The sequence below is a fragment of the Denticeps clupeoides genome, chromosome 6, assembly GCF_900700375.1.
Source record: "Denticeps clupeoides chromosome 6, fDenClu1.1, whole genome shotgun sequence".
Lineage (NCBI taxonomy): Eukaryota > Metazoa > Chordata > Actinopteri > Clupeiformes > Denticipitidae > Denticeps > Denticeps clupeoides.
The window spans coordinates 17222313-17244704 of record NC_041712.1 but is presented as its reverse complement, the minus strand read 5'-3'; the positions used below and the strand labels follow the sequence as shown (position 1 = coordinate 17244704).

The window sequence follows — 22392 nt, the reverse complement described above, 5'->3', positions numbered from 1 at the left end:
AATCAACATATTTGGGCCTGTGCATCTTTGGAGATGTTCAGATGGACAATTTCTACTCCATATCCATGGAGAGGGAAAGAATGAAGAAATAAGAAGGGATCCATAGAATCAACATGATAATTGTTTGGGTGAGTTGCATCCCATATGGTTGAATTCTGTTGTTTGTGGTGCATCAAATAATTTTGATCAATGCAGTCTTGGTTTCATTCCATGTTTCATTGCTTTAAAATGACTTGTAGCCACCTGCTGATTCCACGTGATGCTGAACTGCTGGAACTCTAATGTACCACCTCAGTATGACATCATAACACATAATCTATATATTCCGTAATTTCCTTGATGTAGCTCACCAAACAACCTCAGTGGAGGAAGGGTCTGGGCCTTGGACTTTTTCTTACCACTAGGGCCCTTGAGCCAATTGATTGATCGAATTCCCCGCTATGCATATGTCCCAGACAATACACATCTATTCATTCATTGCGATGCAGCCAAGGCAGGTGCGCTACACGTCAGGGTGTGAATGAAGGCGGGAATTTACATAGACAGAGAGTACAGGGGGGAGCTCGGGTATTTATTCAGAAAGAGAGGCCTGTGTTGCCACATGTAGAGAATTTAGTGATCCAAAAACAGAATAGTTCACGAACGGAGAAATGTCTAAAGCAGTTTTGAGGCAGTTTTTTTTTCCACCTACACTTTATCTCTGACGGAGCACTACAGGCGCGTCCACGCCGCCAGAACAGGGGGAGCCCGGGCGCTTATTCAGAAAGCGCGGAATAACGGCGTCGGTCCGACGGACCTGGCAACCCCCCCCTTCCCGAGACTGCGGCGCTGCGCGGGCGTAGTGAGCTCATCCTGGCCGGGCCGCGGAGGGCGGGGTCTGGAGCATCGCCGCACGTCGGCGCAGTGAGGCGGCTGCTGATGCTGCGAGGCGGCGGGCGGAAATGTAGGGCCGTGGTCGCGGCGTTCGGACTGTCGGGCCTGTACTCGCCGTGCGAAATAATCTCACGGTAAGGACGGTGCGGTTTCTTCTCTTGTTGTTATCTGTCGAAGTCGCAACTATTGATGTTTCCTCCCCCCCTGTCTGATGATGAGCGCTTTAAATTGTCCTAGCCGAGCGAAAGCTAGCGCCAAGAAAAAAATTCATAAAAATGCTAACGTGGATGTAATTATTTTTTTTTAATCTGCGCTGTTTATTACCGGGGTTCTCGCAGGCCCGCGTCCCCCGTCTCCCGCGGCCGTCCCCCCGTCTCCGAGCGCCTGGAGAGGACGAGCGACTCGCTGGTGGCGGCTGTTCAGGCATCTGGTCGCCGAGGCCGCATTAAACAATGCAATTTTTTTTACGATGTTCACGGTACGCGGTTGTAATTCCGATCATCCCGTGCGTTTACGTTCAGACCACCAGCACACCAGGAAGATATTCATTAATATAGCTACCCCAGTGATGGCACCATGCAGATCTGTCCGTGACCTTTATTTGTAATGTTACTGAGGCCCAAATTACAAATCCTAGCCACACACCAAATATCTATACAACACACAAATTAGGCAATTCAATGACGAAAAACCCACAGTTTTATATTTCAATTAATTTTATTGCAGCAATATTTAAAATGAATAACCAGCCACAGAGTTATAAGGCATGCTATTACCGGAATTACAGGGATCCGTCGTGATGCAGCGCTGCACAGTAAAGGGAATGCTTCTGGAACGTATGCTGTGTAGGCTGTAGTTGTTTCCTCCCTCCGTGCGCCGTGTTTACTGTAGTAAACGTCCATGAGTGCAGTACAAGTACAAGGGTCTCCGATTGACGGCCCTGTTCCTGCTCGGCCGCACCTGTCACTCACGTCCTTTGTGTTTTTCAGGCTCATAATATAAAGTCCGCTCGAGCCGTCGTGAAAGTGGTCGATACGTCTTTCACAATCGACGAATATTCCTTGGCCCGTGTAGATATGATTTATTATTGCTTTATTGAGATTTGTAAATTAAGATGAATGTTGACGAGCATAATTGAGGAATTACACACAGTTCCAGTATTCCCTCTGTACCAATGTTTATGTGTTTATGTTGGGATTAATAATCCGTTTTCGGTTGGGGGGTTGTGAAACACACAGTGGTTGTCCAGCATAAACCATTAGATGGGATAACCCACATGCTGATTAAAACCCGGGGCTATATTTGGCACAGGGGCTGATAGTGGGCATAGACTGCCATAAAGTGTAGAGCGTTGCATAACCTGCAAAATGCTATGTAATTATTATAATGGTGGATTTTGTAAACCTTAACTAATTGTAATCGAACATTGATTTCAATTTTAATATTGTCAACTACATTTACATTTACAGCATTTATCAGACGCCCTTATCCAGAGCGACTTACAGTCAGTTGTTACAGGGACAACCCCCCCCTGGAGCAACTTAGGGTTAAGTGTCTTGCTCAGGGACACAATGTGTACTAATATAGTAATGCATTTGGCAAGATATGTGTAATACATTTACACTTTTTCCTTGATGCAATAAAGACATACGGCCTTGTTCCTTAACAACCTGTTTTTATTTACTCATTTATTTATTTAAAACTTTATTAATCCCAAAAGAAATTGCTTCTCTGCTTTTAACCATCACCGTTGGTGAGCAGTTGGCAGCCATGACAGGCACCCGGGGAGCAGCGTGTGGGGACGGTGCTGTGCCGCTAGGCCACCACTGCCCCTTTTTTATACACTAATTTGCTTAGATGGGAAATTGTTGAAAAAAAATATAGCATGCAAATCATTATTATTTTAAAAATTCTTTTAAAAGTATTTTTCAGTTTGTAATCACGTCTAGTGATCTGTTCCCAGTGGTGGCCTAGCGGTTGAGGAAGCAGGTTCAAATCCCTATCCGCCAAGGTGCCACTGAGGTGTCACTGAGCAAAGCACCGTCCCCACACACTGCTCCCCGGGCGCCTGTCATGGCTGCCCACTGCTCACCAAGGGTGATGGTTAAAAGCGGAGGACACATTTCGTTGTGTCACCATGTGCTGTGCTGCAGTGTATCACAATGACAGTCACTTCACTTTCACTTTCCCATAAAAAAACAGCTGTAGTCTGAAGCACAAATCGAGTTGTTCTGTAGAATTTACGTTCCGGCCGACGGTTGTCTCGTTTGTGTAGGAGTCCAACAGTTTAGACCGGCTCATACCAGTTCTGAACAAACATGGCTTTACTGGATTGAGCATGTCATGGTGGAGCTGCCAGGCTCTGGTCATGTGAGCCGGACCCAACTGCGTCTGCAGTATGATTCAGAAGCAGGGGTTGATGTCCCAGTGAAGAGGAAAGTGGGTCATGATGCTACTGTGCTTCTCATGCATTCTCCTCACGGTGGCGGGCCCGGGAACTGGGCCACTGTGGCAGGGGGCACCTGTCCGTTTCGCTCCTTATTTTCGCAAATGCCGGCTTTGCCTGACCACTCCATCCGGACGGCTTTATGTCTCTATTCATGTTCTGTGTGCAGGAAATACTGCATTGAATTCAATGGCGGATGTAAGAGAGAGAGAGAGAGAGAGAGAGAGAGACCGACTCGGTAAAGGGAATGCCTCGGTTGCAACATGCTAATTTCATACTGCACAGGGGCAAGGCGGAATCTTGGTGGAATCAAAATAACACAATTACAGTAGAATTAAATCAACAATCATTCCCATATGAAGGATTTCCATAGATTCATCATTCAAGCACATTCAGCTACATAAAATAATAAATACACTCTGCTCTAAGGAAATATTGACAATATATGAGGGGTGGTAGTAGCCTAGTGAATAACACACTCGCCTATGAACCAGAAGAGCCAGGTTCAAATCCCGCTTGTGACACTTGGGGACTGTCCCTGTAACTACTGATTGTAAGTCGCTCTGATAAATGCCGTAAACATAAATGTAAATGATATGAATACTAATAAGGGAATAAACACTAGTTTGAATTTTGTGAGTATTATAATGTGCCTTGCCTTTTGCATTTTGCAAATTTCTTATCACAAGACTTGCACCTGAATTTTTATTAAAATTAGCATAAATACTTTTTAATTCACCCTGGAGCAATAGCACATCATGCATCACCCATTTTCTTCCCCTAGCAAGTAATCAAACAGAGTAAATAGGGATTAAAATATTATGAAAGGACGCCTGCGTAGGGTCACACAGAGCAATAACACTACATCACGGAGGTAGGCGCTGCTTTCCTGTGGGTCACGCGGTAAAAATAGCCTCGCGTATGACCAGGCTGTCACCACCGTGTCCGAGCGGATCCAGTTGTGGTGGCTGCCACAGGAAACAAGGGGCCAGTAATACGATTACGCTGCATACAAACAACCGTTTAGCGGCTCATGCGGGCTTCAGACTCTCGGTGAGCCAGACAGGTTTTTTTTTTTCTGGGTTAATACAGTATTAGTACGTACAATTGGTACAGTAGGGGTCTGATTGTTTTTTGGGCCACATGTGGTTTTAGATTCAAGAACATCTGGTTTTCTTGGTAGGCTACATTGTTCTGTTGACATTTTAACTTTTAAAAGTCGATTATTAATTATTACTTTCCTCTATGGAAAGGTATCTTCTTACTGCTTTGTTTAACCTATCACAAAAAATCAGGATGAAGGCCACGTCGGAGAGCCGTTTACAGCCATCGTGTGCTTCCTCCTGCTTTGGCTGTTTTGAATATACCGTGTTTTGTTCTATCAGCACATTTTGATGAATTCTTATTTTAATTTGGCCCTGGAGGCGGGCGGCCGTGCATTAACGGGGGGAGGAATTCACACTGCCGCGTTCTGCCGCGCCTCTCCGCAGCCTGACATTGCTGTGAACCTGCCGTGGTGTGATAATGCAAGTGTGCCGTGAGGCCTTCACCCCCGGCACTTCTCCTCTGATTAAAGATTAACGCTTCCTTTACACACGACTGGGTCTGCACGGCAGAGTGCAGAGTGCTGAGTAAGAGAATGCGTGCATTCAGATGACCAGTCAGGTGTCCGGGAGTGGACTGTGTGTGTGTGTGTGTGTGTGTGTGTGTGTGTGTGTTTGTCCTATTTCCACTGCAGTATTCCAGCGACTGTATGCACGCCATGCCCCGGGGCCAGTAGACCAGGAACCTCTAAAATCAGCCATCTGGTTGCCAAAATGAGGCTACCGTCCTTCAGACTGTCCGTGGGGTCAATGAAAATTGTATTGTTCTGCTAGCCCAGATACCTACTTCCTGATCGGCCACTGACCTACGCAACAGCCGTAAAAATGCATTAAACTCAGAGCGCTACCTCACTGCTGCAGATGTGGGATTGGACCGGAATAACAGCCGAGCGGGACCTCATGTCGTTTTAGTTCTGTTGCGGATAAATAATAAAAAGTAATTGTAAAATGTCATTGGGAATATACATGTACGCAAGACAGGGACAATGGGTTTCCTTAAAAGGTTGTAAGCGCTTGAAAATAACCTTGTCCAGAATCACGCTGTAGCCTGCAGCGAATAAAAAGAACAGATTCTCCCGAACTGAACCACTCAGAACTGGCTGCAACACTGCTGTCTCTTTATGGGCCACTTACAGGACTGATGCCTGAGTGGACCGATGTGAGTGCTAAAGAAAAGTAAATGAACGTATTAACATTAACAAAATCATAAATCATACAAGAAAAGATGGCCGATCCCAGACAGGAGCGAAGAGGCGTGATGCCAGGAATCGTGTATCATCATTCACGTAGTGACTGTATTCGTGCATTACAAAAGAAGTCATTTTATTTTAAGCAGAATGAACATAACGAGGCGTGGTTCATAACAATCAGAGACCAAAAGCAAAAAATTAAAACACAAAATGATTCTGAGGTCACTAGAGGCTGTTAGAGGGCAGTTATGTGAGTAAAACATTCAACTTGTGGAGTTCTTTTTCACACAGGAACGTTAACATGTTTAATTCATAACCCACCACAGTCCAACAGTCTATTTAACACATTTGCTTTCATTTACCTGCTAGCGGGTAAAGTAGGGGACTTGTAATCAGAAGGTTACCGGTTGGAATCCCGAGCCGCCTAGGTGCCACTGGGGTGTCACTGAGCAAGGCACCGTCCCCACACACTGCTCCCCGGGCGCCTGTCATGGCTGCCCACTGCTCACCAAGGGTGATGGTTAAAAGCAGAGGACAAATTTCGTTGTGCTGTGATGAAGTGTTATACAATGACAATCACTCCACTTTCACTCAGTTCAGCTGATTGCATGTTCGGAAGCACTATTCCATTTCTCCTTTTTTCTCCATAATGGTAAGACCTTTTGAATTGTGTCCACAAAGTGAACATTTTTCACTTTCAAATGTTTTTTTGTAAAAAGCAGCTTATCAAGCTATGTTGATTCTCATTAGAGCTTCTAACTATACTGTGTAGGTGGAGTCACCATTAATATGACCGGCCTTGCCATTCCTAGGATGTGACCAGCCAGTGACGGTGGGAATTTGCATAACCACAAAGGCATGGGCTCTCGGTCGAGGCGTGGCTTTAGGCACCTATGAATTAATTCTGCGTCATGCTGAATAGATCGAGTTGTTCTGACCTGACCGTTTGCGGTACTGTGTTAATTAGTTTTTGATGCTCTGGGCCAGTGCTTTGTACCAGTTTGTCATGTGCTCTTTATTAATTAAGATAGTATCGGGTTGGTCAATAATTGTGACCTACATTGTAGGGAGTGCCTTATTGTTCTTCGTGTGCATACTTACATGAATATTTTTTTGTAAAAGAAATCATCCATGGTGTGTATACTCTGCGGAGTACATTTTATTTTAATCAAACTGTTTTCCAACGACAAGAACCATTTGTCACGAAGTTTCCATGAGTTCAGTTTAAAAATCACTTGGTGAAACAGCAGGACACCGTCAGCCACATCTGCTGAAAGCTCTTAATGCTTGATGGACACCTCACGAAGAGTAGTTCCAGAAGACTGCTGAGCTGTCACGGACGTGTGTGAAGCTCCTCCTCTGAGAAAGTAATCTCTTAATCATCGTTACGCCACACGTTTGGTGTCTGATTGCGTAACTGAAGGGCTTTTTATTTTTTAAGGCTCCTCCTCTATCCAGCTGTTGCCTTTCTGGCATCCCGAGGAAGTGTCCATCTCCAGTCCCCCGTTGCAGTGCATGTAGATGCCTTTCCACACTGCGAGTTCCCCTCAGGGCCTGAATCCACCCACAGCATCACCGTTATATTGAAGAGACCGTAAAAGTGTGGCTTCCACCCACTGAGACTTTTCACTGCAGTCAGTCCACCCTGAGAGATGATCCTGCACCACCAGCATAATCCCCACAGCTTGAAGACATTTATAGGGGTTACACACACACACACACACACACATAAAACCCCCTATAGTGCCATCGGTGGGAGGGGCATTCTGCATCACCCGTCTCCATAACAGCTAAGCTCGTCCTGACGTTTAAAATAGCCTGCTGCCATGACATTCCGCATGTCATACTGACTGCCCATCCGGAATTATTCCCTGGGTGGCATTGCTATTCCAAAAAAGGCGTCATATATTTGTATGATTTGTAGCGTTTGACACGTTTGAAAGGTTTTCCACCCACTGTTCCTGTTCAGTAAACTCCGACACGACCCGGTCCCGGGCAATCACCGCTCGCTGATCTGAATCTGCCGGATCATTTGTAACATCAGGGATCTAATTAACACAAAGACAGATAGCGCAACCGGGAAAGGCCAAGTCGATAGCCCATCGCTCGCTGTCAGTCTAGAGAGACTTCTGCTGCGAAGAGTGACAGAGGACAGCTACTTTTTTATCACTTCTCATGCTATGCTGCTGATAAATAAATACACAACGGTATTTACACCTTTAAGACCTCTCCAAGTATACAATACCAACTCGTTTTGAAAGACGCAAGTAGTAACTATAACTAATGACCTTTTTAAAGAAATGTGCTCAACACTGCTGACAACAAGCTTTTGAAACCCTGGTCACTGTCACACCCGAGGTGCAGAGGGCGACGATGGACACCGAGGGTTCGTTCAAAAAATTAATAAAAAGTTTCTTTTGGGGTTACAAGCGAGTCTCCGCTGGCTTCGCTGTATGTGTGTTGAGCGGCACTCGGCTGCAGCCCGCCGGGTTCACGGCTACGAGTCCAACTTTTCTACGAGTCTCTTAGATAGTGAACCTTCCCGGCTCACCGGTAGCAGTGCAGTCCTGAACACTCCAGAAGTCACATGGTCCTGAAGGGCACATAGTTTAGGCATACGTTAATTAGGCACATTAAGAACAAACCAGGGGGCAGTGGTGGCAGAAGCACCCCCATAATCAGAAAGTTGCCGGTTCGAGTCCCGATCCGTCAAGGTGTCACTGAGCAAAGCACCGTCCCCACACACTGCTCCCCGGGCGCCTGTCATGGCTGCCCACTGCTCACCAAGGGTGATGGTTAAAAGCAGAGGACACATTTCGATGTGTCACCATGTGCTGTGCTGCAGTGTTTCACAATGACAATCACTTCACTTTCACTTAAAACAGACTTTTGGGGAGCGATGCCAGACATAGGGAACATCTCGGGTAAAGTGAGGGAGATCAGCTCTGGTTGCGCGAGCTTCCTAGGGAGGAAATCTGACTCGGGGCCGATAACCCGGAAGTGAGGAGGACTTTCCAGGGGAGTTACGACCACACAAGACAAGATACGCAGACACAGACATAAACCCTAATCCTCAGCGGAAGGGGGGGCATGTCATGGGAAGGTGGAGCCGACGCTGACGTGACAGTGACTGATTTTTACTAATAATTTTGAGGTCCACCACCAGTGAGCCCAGCTAACCTCTGCAGACAGCCAGAGTACAATGTCACCGTTTATGTGCATATTCAAATTATGTGAATGTATGACAAGATCATGTCGGGTAATGATGCCCAGTGTCAAAATCTTTTCTCAAGTGAATCTGTCGCTGCTCTGACCTCTCCAACAGGTTGTCTACCTACTAGGAATATGAGGAAAAGGAAGAGCTGGAAACGTCAGTTAAGTTCTTTGACGCAATGGACATTTTTAAGTGAAGGTATTTGAGGAGCTCTAGCAAATCATTGTAATGGCGAAGAAAGGGCGTACCAAGGGCGAGAAGCCCGAAGCCCTCATCTCTGCCCTGCAGGCAGCCAACGAAGATCTCAGGTCCAAGCTGACTGACATTCAAATAGAACTTCACCAGGAGAAATGCAAGGTAGACCTCACTTTTCAATCAGTTGTGTTTTCGTTTGGTGTTTGTTAACCAATAGCTTGGTCTGAACAATATCCTGAGATGGTTTGTTTATGGTTATTAACAACAGATAAATTATCCATGTGAATGCTCAGCATTCTGTATTCTGTAATGTGTAATTACAGCGTTAGTGTAGACTAATACAGAACCAATGGAACCAATCACGTTGCTCAGACAAATGTTGTGATAAATCCACATAAAGAAGGAAATTAATTTGTGTGATTCGAATTTCCTCATTGAGTTTGATGGACAATTTGAAACCTGTACTTTTTGCTCTCAGGTGACTAAGCTGGAGCGTGACAAGGTCCAGGAAGGTAAACGTATTCGTGAACAAGAGCAACATCGGCACACGGCAGCTCTGACAGAGCAACGGGCCAAGTGGCATGAGGAGAAGATGAAGGAGCTCCAGGCCCTGCGCGAGAACCTGGTGCGACAGCACGAGCAGGAGCTGGCGCGTCACGCCAAGATAAAAGATGGCGAGATCCAGCGCCTGAAGACGGCGCTCAGCGCCCTACGAGACGGTAGCGGCGAGAAGGTCCGCACCGCCTTGACGCTGGAGGCCAAGGAGGAGGCACGGCGCTTTTTCGACTCGGAGCGCGTCCGGCTTTTGCAGGAGATCGCTGAGCTCAAGGCCACCAAGAAGCAGACAGACGAGGCACTGAGCAACGTGATCCAAGCCGACAAGATGAAGGCGGGCGACCTGCGCACTGAGCACCAGATGCACCAGGAACAGATCAGCAAAATCAAGTGGGACTGTGAAAGAGACATTCGCAGGCTGGTATGTAAAGACATGTTGATTTAACACTTGGCGGCCACTTTATTAGAGACATGCGTAGATAGCTGCTGACACTGGACATGGATGTGTGACCAGATGCTTAATACAGCGTAATTGCAACTGACGTCAAATGTGGACTAATGCTCATAAACCCACCATGAATGGTCAAATGCTATACACTGTCATTTTTGTTGCTGCCAATATCCAGGTTGATGAGATAAAAGCAAAAGATCGCACCATCTTTGCCCTGGAGAAGGAGTTGGAGACGGCCACTGGCTTCGTGCAGAAACTCCAGCTGCAGAAGGACGCTCTGGACGAACAGCTCTTCCTGGTGAAGGAGGCTGAGTGCAACCTTGGAAGCCCTAAGAGGGAGATACCAGGTCGTGCTGGAGATGGGGCAGAGAACTGTGGGAGCCCTGTATGTATAACCATATACAGACATCATGCTTTGTGCTCTAGTTTTAAAGCAATTTTTTTATTTCTTTTGCACTCATAAGCTGTACCTATAAAATTCATGGAGGGGTGAATTGAGACAGTATGCTTATGATATGCCTAAGGCAGTGTTTCCCAAACCTGGTCCTGGAGGAACATCTACCAGGAAGTTTTGGTTCCAACCCACATATCTTCACAATCTGTCCCTTCCTTTATTACTATGTCTTTTAGTCACACCTGAGCCTATAAAGGTAGGGATGCAGACATTCCTCCAGGACCAGGCTTGGGAAACGCTGACCTAGTGTCAGTACTTGAGTTGAGGGGGGATGAGGAGGGATGTCATCCTTGTCAAAAAAAAATCATCCCCGTTCCATCCCTTGTGCGTTTTATCAATGAATGTAAAGTACAGTGAGCGAGAGGCTTTTGTTACGCATTCCCGCCACACATTGTAATTCTCATGCCGAAAATTTGTAGGCTAATATGCCTCAGTGCCCAACATTTCTCAGACCGCGGCAAAGGAGCAGCCATGAAACATATTTTGTTATCACAGAATTACTGACATACTTTGAGATTATAATTATAATTATAGGGTACATCATTGTATAGAATTGTCTGCCGTGTATCAAATCTTTTCTTCCAAAAGTTTGTTCCATTAATAACAACAATGACACAAATAATAACATTATTATTAATGAAACTACCCCATTCCTGCGTCCCATCCAAACGTGCCCCTTTTTTAAAATATATTATTGATGTTTTTGCTTAAACAACAATAAAAAGGTGCACAGTTGGTCTCCCACCATGTGCACCGTCATCAGCATGAAATATGTCTGATAAATGATAAAAATCCCCCTGAATTTTTTATACCATACCATATCATATTTATTTATAAAGCACTTTATCACAACAAAGGAGCTGACCAAAGTGCTGTACATTAAAATAAAATTAAGTTAAATTACCAGGAACAGGACAAGCATGGACTAAAAAGTTCATTAAAAATAAAGAATGAAAAGAAAACAATAAAATAAAATAAGAGAAACATGCAGCAAATCAAATTAAACAAGGGGTTGAATAAAACAGAAAATATTTAAGACAACATATTAAAAGAGTTAAGAAAGGACTGCCTAAGAAACCACATAAAATACGGCATAAGAACACCGTATTAGAACCGCGTCACGCTGGGTTAAAAGCCGGGGTGTAAAAGTGAGATTTTAAACGAGATTTAAACACAGTGATTGGCGGCGCCGGTCTGACACTTGATTGGTCCTTCTATAGAAGTGGGGCCACTGCCACCTCTGTGCCATATGGTACCATATGGTATGGCATTTTAACAACTCGACTACTGCCTAGGGTGCAATCAATAGGACAGTATAGATTCCGCTAGATATTACGAACATGTTTTAAGGTGAAGTATTACTCTGTGTCTGTATGCTTTCAGGACATGAGAAGGAATCAGAGGCGGATGGCAGAACTGAATTCAACCATCCGAAAGCTAGAGGACCGCAATACATTACTTGTTGATGAGAGGAACGAACTGGTATGGAACTGCCCATAGTTTCTTCTCATAAAGCAAAAGAATCACTTGTGGCCCAATTAATATTGACTGTGGACTTTTTGAATCTGAAATATAGTAAATAAAATGCTACGTTGGTTTCGGTGCATTTGATACTCAGATAGTGTACGCTTTTTAATTTCGTAATTGCGTGTGCTTGCCTAATTACATCAGACCAGGAGGACTGTAGTGAAAGCGCTGGTTACCTCAGGATATCGCTACAGAAAAGTAGCTGTAATGAACTTCTTCCCTTCTGTCCCGGTCATATTTTTAGCTGAAGCGCGTGCGGGAGACAGAGAAGCAGTGCAAGCCTCTGCTGGATAAGAACAAGCTTCTGAATAAACGGAACGATGAGCTCACCCAGTCGCTACAGAGGATGGAGGACAAGCTGAAGAGTCTGGCCAAGGAGAACCTGGAGATGGTGGGTGTGGTGAGGGGACAAAACGTCCCTTCGGAATCCTTCCGTATCGGATTTCATTCCTCGTTATGCAGTAAATTGTCGTGCGGAGTAATGTTAGTGTAGAAATTAGCACACCACTGTTAGCTGCATTTTTTTTTTCTTAAATGCAGTTGCTATTTAGCCAACACACTCATTTATCCTATATAAACAGTACACATTTTATAAACTAAAGTACAAATGAAGTACAAAATGGCAACTTTTGCCAGTTTTAGGTTAGCTGTTTATCTTACTTATGATCTATTAAGCAATTCAACAAAGAAATCAGACTCACAATCCCATCATTATAAAGAGACGGAGGTTGGCTTATTAAGTACATTGACGCCCAATGTGTTCTAGCAACCTGTGGGCTTATTTAAAAAAAAAAAATCCTTTACAATAGTTAATAAGGGATTGTGTCTCCTTATCACAGAAAGAAAAGATTAGCTCTCATCCTCCACTGAAGAAGCTGAAGTCTTTGAATGACCTGGACCAAGCTCAAGATGACCAGGAGATAGAGTTTCTCAAACTGCAGGTCCTCGAGCAGCAGACCATGATTGATGAGCTGACGAGAGTAAGTCCGGCCTGTGGATTGGAAGTGTGCCTTCCTCTCTGAGAACAGTCACTCACGATGTGCCCTTGATTGTGGTGCAATGATACTATGTGGTGTGATGCGTTTCTTTCAGGATAGAGAAAAACTTCTCAGGAAGAAGAGGCATAAACGAAGTTCTCGGCCCATCAAGGTAGCCTTCTGAGTCTGACAAATTTTACATTTCTGTTGTACCAAAAGGTCATGATAAATTTTTTACTGTCGTTGTACAGAGGCACATTGTAGTGGACACTGTTTATGGGTATGACGAGGAGTCGATGGATTCTGAGACATCATCAGTAGCTTCTTTTAGAATGGATCGAACTCCAGCCACACCAGATGAAGATCTGGATGATGTAAGTCCATGTTTTAACATGTGGGGTAGACATGACTATTTTCTCGAATCATGAGCCTTGATCTTTCTATGTCATCTTCATTACAAGAATCTGGCAGCAGAGGAGGCGGAGCTGCGCTTTCGTCAGCTGACACGGGAGTACCAGGCACTCCAGAGGGCTTACGCTCTCTTGCAGGAGCAAAAAGGGGGCATGCATGACGCTGAGATGGAGGCTAAGGTAAACCAATAATCAGATAAACATTTTGGGTTTTTTATATGGAGAACAGAGAATGCAAAAAAAAAAGGATATACTGACAAATTTTATATACACACACACATACAAAACATATATACTTATAAATCATAATAAAAAACTGTTTAGTGCTGTTGGTGTCAAGCATGAAAATTTCTGCCCTTGTTGTCACGCACAGGCCCATGAGCACCTCCAAGCTGATGTTGAGCGTTACAAGGCCAAGATTGAAGATCTAGAGAAGGAGCTCACTATGAAAGGACAAGTGAGGGGGAACATTTACAGTCTTTGTCCACTACACAACATCAACCCTTTTTCTGTTTGTCAGCTGTGGTTAGGATTCTTGATAGATTCTTTTTCATAAAAGTGTCATACTTTCATATTAATCAGTGATTTTTGTAAGTAGATGGATAGATAGGGATAATAAACCAGTCATGTCGTATATTTATAGGTGGATGTCTCTTCTGTTTCATATTGCACCACATGTACAGTGCAACAGTGTCAGAATTAAATGAACAAATGTTCTAAAAATGTCTTTATTGAAAAAGTTATAGCCCTGAAGTCATAACATAACTCCTGTATGACCTTCCAAATCTCCAGTAATTATCACACTCTTCTGTTCGAAGAGCCTTTATCTATATCCAGAGGCTATAATTCTGACATCCATGGAGGTCAGCACATTAAAACCTGCTCTTGAATATGACTTACATACATGACTTTGAAAATCTTTTGTATTTAGGTCACTGTACAATGAATTGATAATGAATCTTTATCGTTTGGATTATACTAAGGACCTTCTGTCTGTGCTGCTGATATAAAGACTTCAATGGAAAGCTTATTTTCATGTTTTATATCTTCACCTTGAAGTTAAATGAAAGGGAAAGATGTGGCGTTCATTTAGTTTATGTCAAACATTTAATCTCTATATGAAATTACACATGCAACATTCTGAAAAATGAATCTATTTTGTTTCAGGACTCCAAGTGGGTGGAGGAAAAGCAGTTGTTCCTGAGACGAAATCAAGAGCTCCTGGAGAAGGTCTGTGGACAGAGTTGTCTCTTGTGTCAATGCTTTTTATCTGTGTGCTTATTGACTGAGTAAATTAACTGTAGTCACGGTAACCTGCTTTGCGTCCCACAGGCAGAGAAGCTGGATTCTGATAATGGCCGGCTGCAGCAGGAGCTGCAGGATTCCAAAGACCAGAACGAGCTCTTGGAATTTCGTATCCTGGAGTTAGAGGTGTGTCCTCTAATGGCCTGAAGAAATACAGAAAATATAAAGGACCAAGTGAAACAGGACCCAGAAAGCAGAAATGGCTTTATATAAGAACAGTGATCATTTTATACCTTCACTTCTTGTAAATTGTTTATTTATATAAGTTAAACTTTATGGTGAATCAACTGAAGCACACAGGCCTGTTCATGCAGGCACATACTTTCTCACTTTGGTCACAGTTGGTCATTTACACCCCCTGTAAGGATTGCCAAAATACAAATTTACTGTGTGTCTCATGCATGTAAGACTTTTTAATTCTTTTACAGGAGCGAGAGCGGCGATCGCCGCCATTTAACCTGAAGCTTCACCCATTCTCAGAGGGAGTCAGTGCTCTGCAGATCTACTGCATGAAGGAGGGGGTGAAGGTAAACCTGTCTAAATAATCATTCAGATCATTGAAAGGAGGAATTTCATTCGAAGCCAGTGAGCTGTGTTATGCACTTGTCACATTATGACATCACATTTTTTGCTTTGTTGCAGGACGTCTGCATTCCTGATCTCATCAAATTGCTGGATATTCTGGGCGATAATGGGGTAAATCAGTCTGTTGAAATGTTTGCTGCCATGATACGTGTTATTCTTTTCCCAGTCCTTTTTTTTTTAATTCCTGCAAAAAATCTGCAATTTACAGCTATTTGTGCAAAGCGGTATATTTTCGGTCTAATTGCATAATTTTCGCAACACCTACTTTACAACGCCAACTGGTGGCAGTATTTCACACAAAGGACAACACTGCTGGCACCTTTTTTTTTAATACTTTTGCATTGGAAAATCCAAAAGCCTTCACGTCCAAAATCTTGTCTGAAAGATCTAATGTCCTTTCTCTGTCTGGAAAAAATAATACTGCATCAGGAGCTGTCCTGAAATTATAATTAAATCATAAATAAAAACGAATTATAGTATTGTTTTTAATTATTTATTTATTATGCTTTTTTTTTTTTTTTTTTTATCTAATTGTGAAAAATCTAAAAGATACATGTGAAAGAAATCCCGGGGGGATTCTCTTTTGAGGTTGCATGTGCATTTTTGTCCTTCACTTCATTTCTGACTGCTTCTTTGAATCTTCAGAATTTACGTAATGAAGAACAAGTAGCCATAATTCAAGCCAGCACCGTCCTTTCTCTCGCTGAAAAGGTATGTGACTGCAGTGGGATTCAGATCAACATCTATGCAGCCGTCAACTTTAGTGAAATTACACAAATTATGTGATTCTTGTGAAAGAAGTGTCATTTTGGAAAGTGCATGAACTTAACTATCATGTCTCGTATATCATTGTTAAAATGACATACAAAATGCTGAAATTACTATTTGATCTACAACACAATTCAATATTCACCCAGGATAAACAGTCTGCGATTTGTCATTGAGGAAAGGAGCACTGTCATATGCTCATATTATATTCTATTTCATAATGACACATGATGTAGGGGGCTGACTGAGAGTTTACACTTATGGCTTAAAGTGATGTTTGTTGCCCCCTAGTGGATCCAGCAGATTGAGGGTACAGAGGCAGCCCTGCACCAGAAAATGATGGACCTGGAGCTTGAGATGGTGAGTCAGTGCCAGAACACAATGTCCGACCACAGTAACAACCCAATGACACTTACATGTCTCCTGGCACGGAACTGCACAGGGCCATTATGGGATTGGTTTACTGCTGCACATTTCTGACCCAATTCTGGAGTTTTATCTGTGGTCAGGAGACACCAGCCAAAAATTGCACATACTAGATTATAGAAGTCTGTCCTGTAATGAGTGTGCTGTCCTCTCTAACAGATTCTTATCCTGTCCAGTTGTTTTATAGAAGAGCTGCTTTTGGGTTTAACCACAAAAATGAGGGTTGTCTTAAATAGACACAATAGCAAAAGGCTAGAGCCACTTAACAGCCACAAATTCATATTTTTATACACTAATCATAGTAGGGTTCCTTCAGTCATTAAAAACCGCAAAAAAAGTTCATGTGCTACTGCATTTGACCTTGTGCAAACTTGGAGGAAGAAACACTGTCATTTGAGTTAATCTTTTCAGGGTTGTCATATTTTTCTGATAAATTAGATTTTTTAATGAAATTTTCAGAGAAAAGATGGTAATTTTTTGCCTTTGAGTAATTGAAAAGTCATGGAAATTGTGTAAGAGCCCTGTCATAGGTTTTACATTCAATCTTCATTTAGCTGTTTTCATTCACAGAAACCAGTAGACGTGTGTGTGAGCAAGAACAGAAGACTCTGTTCAGATTATACAGATTATACTATTAGTCACAGAAGGCAAAATAACAAATGACCGGAACAAGAACGGCACCTATTCATGATATAATATTATAATATTCTCACCTTACTGATGGAAGCTCATTCTCTTCTTTAGGAGATGTTTTGCAAGCAGAAGGGCTACCTCGAGGAGGAGCTGGATTACAGGAAGCAGGCTCTTGACCAGGCCTACATGGTAAATGTGGAGTAATCTGCATTTTTGTGTTTCACCAACAGCAGAACTTGTATTATCAGATTCTTACCAGATGCATGTCTGCAATACACTGTGTACGTGTTGCCACGTTTTTTGTAGGTGTGTATGTTTACCCACCTGTGTGTCCCGCATACAGAAAATTCAGGAGCTGGAGGCTACCCTGTACAACGCTCTGCAGCAGGACAAGGTCATCAAGTACGGTGACACTCTCAGTGACATGCAGAAGGACGAGCTTCAGACGGCGGTGGAGAAGCTTCGACGACAGATGCTGAGGAAAAGCAGAGAGTATGACTGCCAGGTGCTGCAGGAGAGGATGGAGCTGCTGCACCAAGCCCACCAGGTAGTGCCACTCACATACATCTGCACAGAAAAAAACTCAAGTTATAAAGGGGTTGTGATGCTCATATACTGCTTTGCATAAAAACACACCAACCAGGTGTCACCAAGTGACACTCACTTAACTCTTAGCTGCTGCAGACACTGTAGTACTTTAAAATGCACAGCAGAGGGTGCAGTAGTCTTCCCAGGGGGTGTCCTGTGCAGGTTTGGTGAAGGTTTTTGGCATGGTTTGAACTACTCAATCAAAGCGGCTCAAAATAATCATTCTGTGTTGGTAAGTTGTGTAATAAATGTAATTTGCACTCAAGTTCTTATTTTTCCTACATCATCACCTTTGCGCATCAAAATGAAGCTATTTATACTTCTGGAAATGTACTTGTACTTCAGAGTTGTAAACTACTTATGTTCTCTAACACATGAGGACTGCCAAGACCTGGCTCCCTAAAGTACAATCGTATGCCCAGATCTGCACAAAGCCATATATTCTATGAAATTCAGCATTACTGATTCAGAAAACATCTATCCAAGTGTTTGTGTTGGCCTAATGCTCGTCTGCACAGCGTCATAATTCTTGAAATAGCATGACACCATGGTATTTTATTGTCGTTTTTAGAGAATCCGTGACCTGGAGGATAAAACAGACATCCAAAGGAGACAGATAAAGGACCTGGAGGAAAAAGTAAGCTGGCTTTTTCTCGTTTTCTCGTTGCCCCCCTCTCTCGCTCCCAAAAGTGCTGTAGTAGTTTTAGGCTAATGGACCCAGTGACTGCCAGGCTGCTGAATTACGATGCCTGATGGTCCTCGGACCACATGCTCCCCTTTGCTCCACGGCCCTTAATCTGCAAGTTTATGACTACTGATGTTAACACACATGACTTGTTGGTCCCTGTTAACAGAGTCTGCTTTGGCATCAAACCGATTTTCCTTCAGAAGCAGCTGCCTGGGCTCTGCTGCTCTGAAGATTTTTCTTTATAGAAACTACTTCCCATGGTTATCTGTTTGAGGAATATTTTTAAATGTTTTACAATATGTTTAAATATACATGATTATATATATTGTCATATTTTGGGGAAATATGTGGAAAGGGGGGGGGGGGGGGGGGGGGGAGCAGGAGAATCTGATAAATGCTGTAAATGCAAATATACACAGCTTTTCAATATGAGTGACTTCGGGTTGTGCTATAAACAACTACAAAAGAAAGAGAACAATATTTTAATAAAGTCTAAGAATATTGAATATCAACTGATTTGTTCTCTAATATTCGGCACAGTTCGGTAATTTCAAGCAAACAGAATTGCTGGCAGGTGGGCAAAATATTAAAATATAAAATGATTGGGTATGGATATACATGTTTCAAAATGTTCTAAGCCTTCCATAGTAATATATATCAAAGAAAAAAAAAATATATATATATATATATCTCATACTAAATAAAAATATGACCTAACTGTCAAGATAGGCCTGGTTATGAAATGGGATATTATTAATGAATTAATGCTGCAACATAAGGACAAAAACCCCTGAAGGACAAGAACCCCTGAAAAAAAACAGCAGGTCGTCTGAATGTCCTTTCTGTTTTATTCCATCTGTACTGCAAACACAGCAACTAACTAACATGTCTTGTCTTTCCCCTGCTCCCCCCCCCTCCTTTCCACATCTTTCTCTTTGCCCTTTCTCTGCCCTGGCTTGCCTCTCCACAGTTTTTATTTCTCTTCTTATTCTTTTCTCTTGCCTTTATCCTTTGGCCTTGATGTCTGTGACATCTCCTGCAACCGAGGTGAGTTGTGTGAGCGTACGCCCTTACTTTCCCAGGGCTGCTGTCTGCCTGTTTACCCTGCACGTCACCGGGAGACCGCCTGTTACCGCTGTAATCAGATCAATGAAATCAAGGCTGCGTCCTGCTCCAGATGTCATCCCGGGCAGTTGGCTTCATAGTGGGGCCATTGTTAGCAGGCTCATGTCATACATTAACAGTTTACGAGCTCTCAGAAGTCAGTCCTCAGCTTTTAACAGTTTTTATTTTGGCGATCTGGGATGTCAGATGGAAACGCCTCATGGGCCTTTGTTACGACTGCAGATGGGTGACAGATGAACTAAACATGTTGTTCCTTGTGAATAGAAGGGTCACTACTACTACAGAGCGTTTAGCTTCACCTACTGATATCCTGGTGGGAGTTTGTCTTCCTGGATGAAAAGATCCCCGGTTTTAGATTCTCGGGGCGAAATCCGAAGTTCAGGTGAAGTCAAAGATGAGGCTGGGTGGGTTCTTATACCTTCCTATCTACTGTGTGGGTCTGAAGGCCACTCCCTCCTGTAGTTCTATGAAAAACCCCATTGAATAATGAAAATAATCACATTTGCGAAAAGATGTATCTTAATTAACTGGATAGGACTTGATTTTAAAGTTAAAGTGAAGTATTGTTATGTTTGTATAATAATTCAACATTAGACAGTTTATGACAGATTTACATATACACATTCGATCAAAATCAGAAGGAGAAACACAAAGAACATGATAAAACTTGGAGAGAAATGAGTGACCAGAACCCCGAAGAATGATAAATGGTTGAAGAAAACGATTTAAGTCTCACTGTTTGCCCTTCAGCCTCCAGATCTCAGTTCAGCTGAAAACCAATGGGAGATGTTGGAGTGATGTATTGAACTGCATCTCCACAGCCATCTTCAAAACACCAAATGAGGGAATATATTTTAGAATAATGGAGGTCATGCCTTGCTTAATCTGTTCCCCATCTGCCCTTGGGCTTGTGTTGCTCCACTGTGTCATTTTCCTGTCAGTCATGTTTTTTCTTGTTCTCTCTCTGCAGACCGACGGTCTACCTGGAGAAAATGTTTGTTGCTGCCGTAGTGTTTCTCTTGCGATGAACCAAGTCTTACTCATGACTCTTGTTGTTGAGTTGGAACCTGATGGGAATACAGATTAGAGACATGATTTATTCCGCTCCTGTGTGCGTTGACGCTGGATTGGACTCATGGAACATACCGGACATTTTCACCTCTGTGGGATTACTGGAAAATGGACCTTCAGCCCGAAGAGGTCAAACACACACACATATCGACCAAACTACTAAGTCTGAAGGATATTATCTCTGCCATGCAGGGGAAGAACATGCCACCTCTCCACCACCTCCATCCAAGAGGAAGGCAGAGCTTCACCAGACCAACCAACAGGCTGGGCCCTGACAGAACAGAACAGCCTCTCTTTTTCTCTCTCGCCTTCATACTTCTTCTGTCTTTCTATTAAGATTAAATGCTCGCATTTAACCACATGCACACACACAGGCGCCCTGATTCTGTACATGAGAAAGAGAGAGAGAGAAAAAGAGAGCTTAGGAGACCTCTTCAGACCGCCGCCTCAATTTGAACCAACGGGGGGGTTTCGTGACTGCGTTTATTTTTTCAAATCGTGTTCTAGAGCAAACCTTATGATTCTTTTTCTTTTTTACTGCCCCAGTGTGCACATTCAAACACTTAACGCCACTACAATGCCATGTAATATATAAATAAATAGAAATATATATGTATACATATACACAGATACATGTTTGTCGATATGTACATGTTTCAGAAACCCTCTGTCTTTCTTTCTGTGAATATCCTCCTCTATGCAGCTTGAACAGTAGAAATGCGATGCGGTTTAGGATTGTTCATATCTATAAATTGCCCTGTTTATTGTGGTGACAGCTGCAGAGCGAGTGTTTCTTCCATATTTTGTTTTCTGATGTCAAATTCAGTGGAATACTTTCGCCATTTCTACCCAACAAAATTAAGAATTTGCTGTATTGCCTTCCTGCAGAAGTATTGTAAATTGGGTTGTACTGCCTTTCAAAAAGAACGAATGATCTCCCAGCTTTGTAAATATTTCAGGGCTTTGTACACCACCTTGGGGACTGGCCGATTGTCATTTCATAAAACACTATGAATACCTCCGGAGAGTTGATCCGTTTGTTTCGCTTCTCTTTCCCGAACCACGGTGTGCAACAGGGATCTTCTGACGTGCCAGCTGACACCAGGGAAAGTCTGCGTAACGGAATCCTGTCCTCAGCTCTCTTTTCTTTCAGCCTGCATCCACATGCTGCAATATTTACAAGGCCACGGCGACCCGGTGATTACCCACATTCACCTGAAGCTGCACGATCAGGCTTCCACAATTAAGAGCCTTCAGCAGAGTGACAGAGGACCAAGAGCCACCCAACAATTAAAAACCTAATGTGCATCACTTCTGTTTTTTGAAAAAACGTTTTAAAAGTGCTTTTATCCGCTGTGAGTGTGTGTGGACAGAAACGGCCGTTGGTCTCATCCCTGGCGGCCCAGAGGAGCTTCAGAAGAGTCTTTCTGTCTTTCTACTTACCCTCACTGACTGAACAGAATGGATGCAATGAGAGCCCTTTACCGGCACCTTTGCCAAATGTTGTCATCAGCCATGGCACATTCCAGTCTAAAGTCTCACTTCACAGTCCTTTTGCTGGGTGGAAAAGGTCAAAAAAAAAAAAAATTTATCATAATTTATCAGACTTGTTGTTGCACTTGGTTAGTTTGGTGAATGTGATGAGGACTGTAGGGGAGCCAGAACCTTCATTTCATTACTGAACACGTAACTAAGTTTCTACAGCAGCAGCGCTCCGGACGGAAGCAGCTGCCTCGGCCCTCACCAGACCCCGAATGTGGGAGCCACAGATGGTAGCTGCAGGTCGGTCATGATGTGAGCCCTGTGGA

The 22392-nt window shown here is 43.3% G+C and overlaps 1 protein-coding gene across 2 annotated transcripts; it reads left to right on the top strand.

The window, feature by feature from the left end:
- The first annotated feature begins 859 nt into the window (after positions 1-859).
- Positions 860-21603, top strand: jakmip2 (janus kinase and microtubule interacting protein 2). 2 transcript variants are annotated; one of them, XM_028984953.1, is made up of 22 exons: positions 860-1007; positions 8938-9183; positions 9500-9997; positions 10203-10412; positions 11865-11963; positions 12253-12399; positions 12848-12988; positions 13101-13157; positions 13237-13359; positions 13447-13575; positions 13769-13852; positions 14563-14625; positions 14728-14826; positions 15129-15227; positions 15343-15396; positions 15931-15996; positions 16345-16413; positions 17224-17301; positions 17456-17659; positions 18272-18337; positions 19359-19435; positions 20484-21603. In XM_028984953.1, the coding sequence occupies exons 2-21, from the start codon at positions 9055-9057 to the stop codon at positions 19407-19409; spliced, it is 2466 nt and encodes an 821-aa protein (XP_028840786.1). In that variant the 5' UTR covers positions 860-1007; positions 8938-9054; the 3' UTR covers positions 19410-19435; positions 20484-21603. The 2 variants fall into 2 exon arrangements, with proteins under 2 accessions (XP_028840786.1, XP_028840785.1); XM_028984952.1 differs by lacking the exon at positions 19359-19435.
- Positions 21604-22392: the final 789 nt, after the last annotated feature.

Bases quoted from the DNA above. Each gene is read 5' to 3' on its own strand.
- jakmip2 (XM_028984952.1), top strand. From the start codon at position 9,055: ATGGCGAAGAAAGGGCGTACCAAGGGCGAGAAGCCCGAAGCCCTCATC. The intron at 14,827-15,128 runs GTGTGTCCTCTA...ATTCTTTTACAG, and splicing joins TTCGTATCCTGGAGTTAGAG to GAGCGAGAGCGGCGATCGCC. The intron at 16,414-17,223 runs GTGAGTCAGTGC...TCTCTTCTTTAG, and splicing joins TGGACCTGGAGCTTGAGATG to GAGATGTTTTGCAAGCAGAA.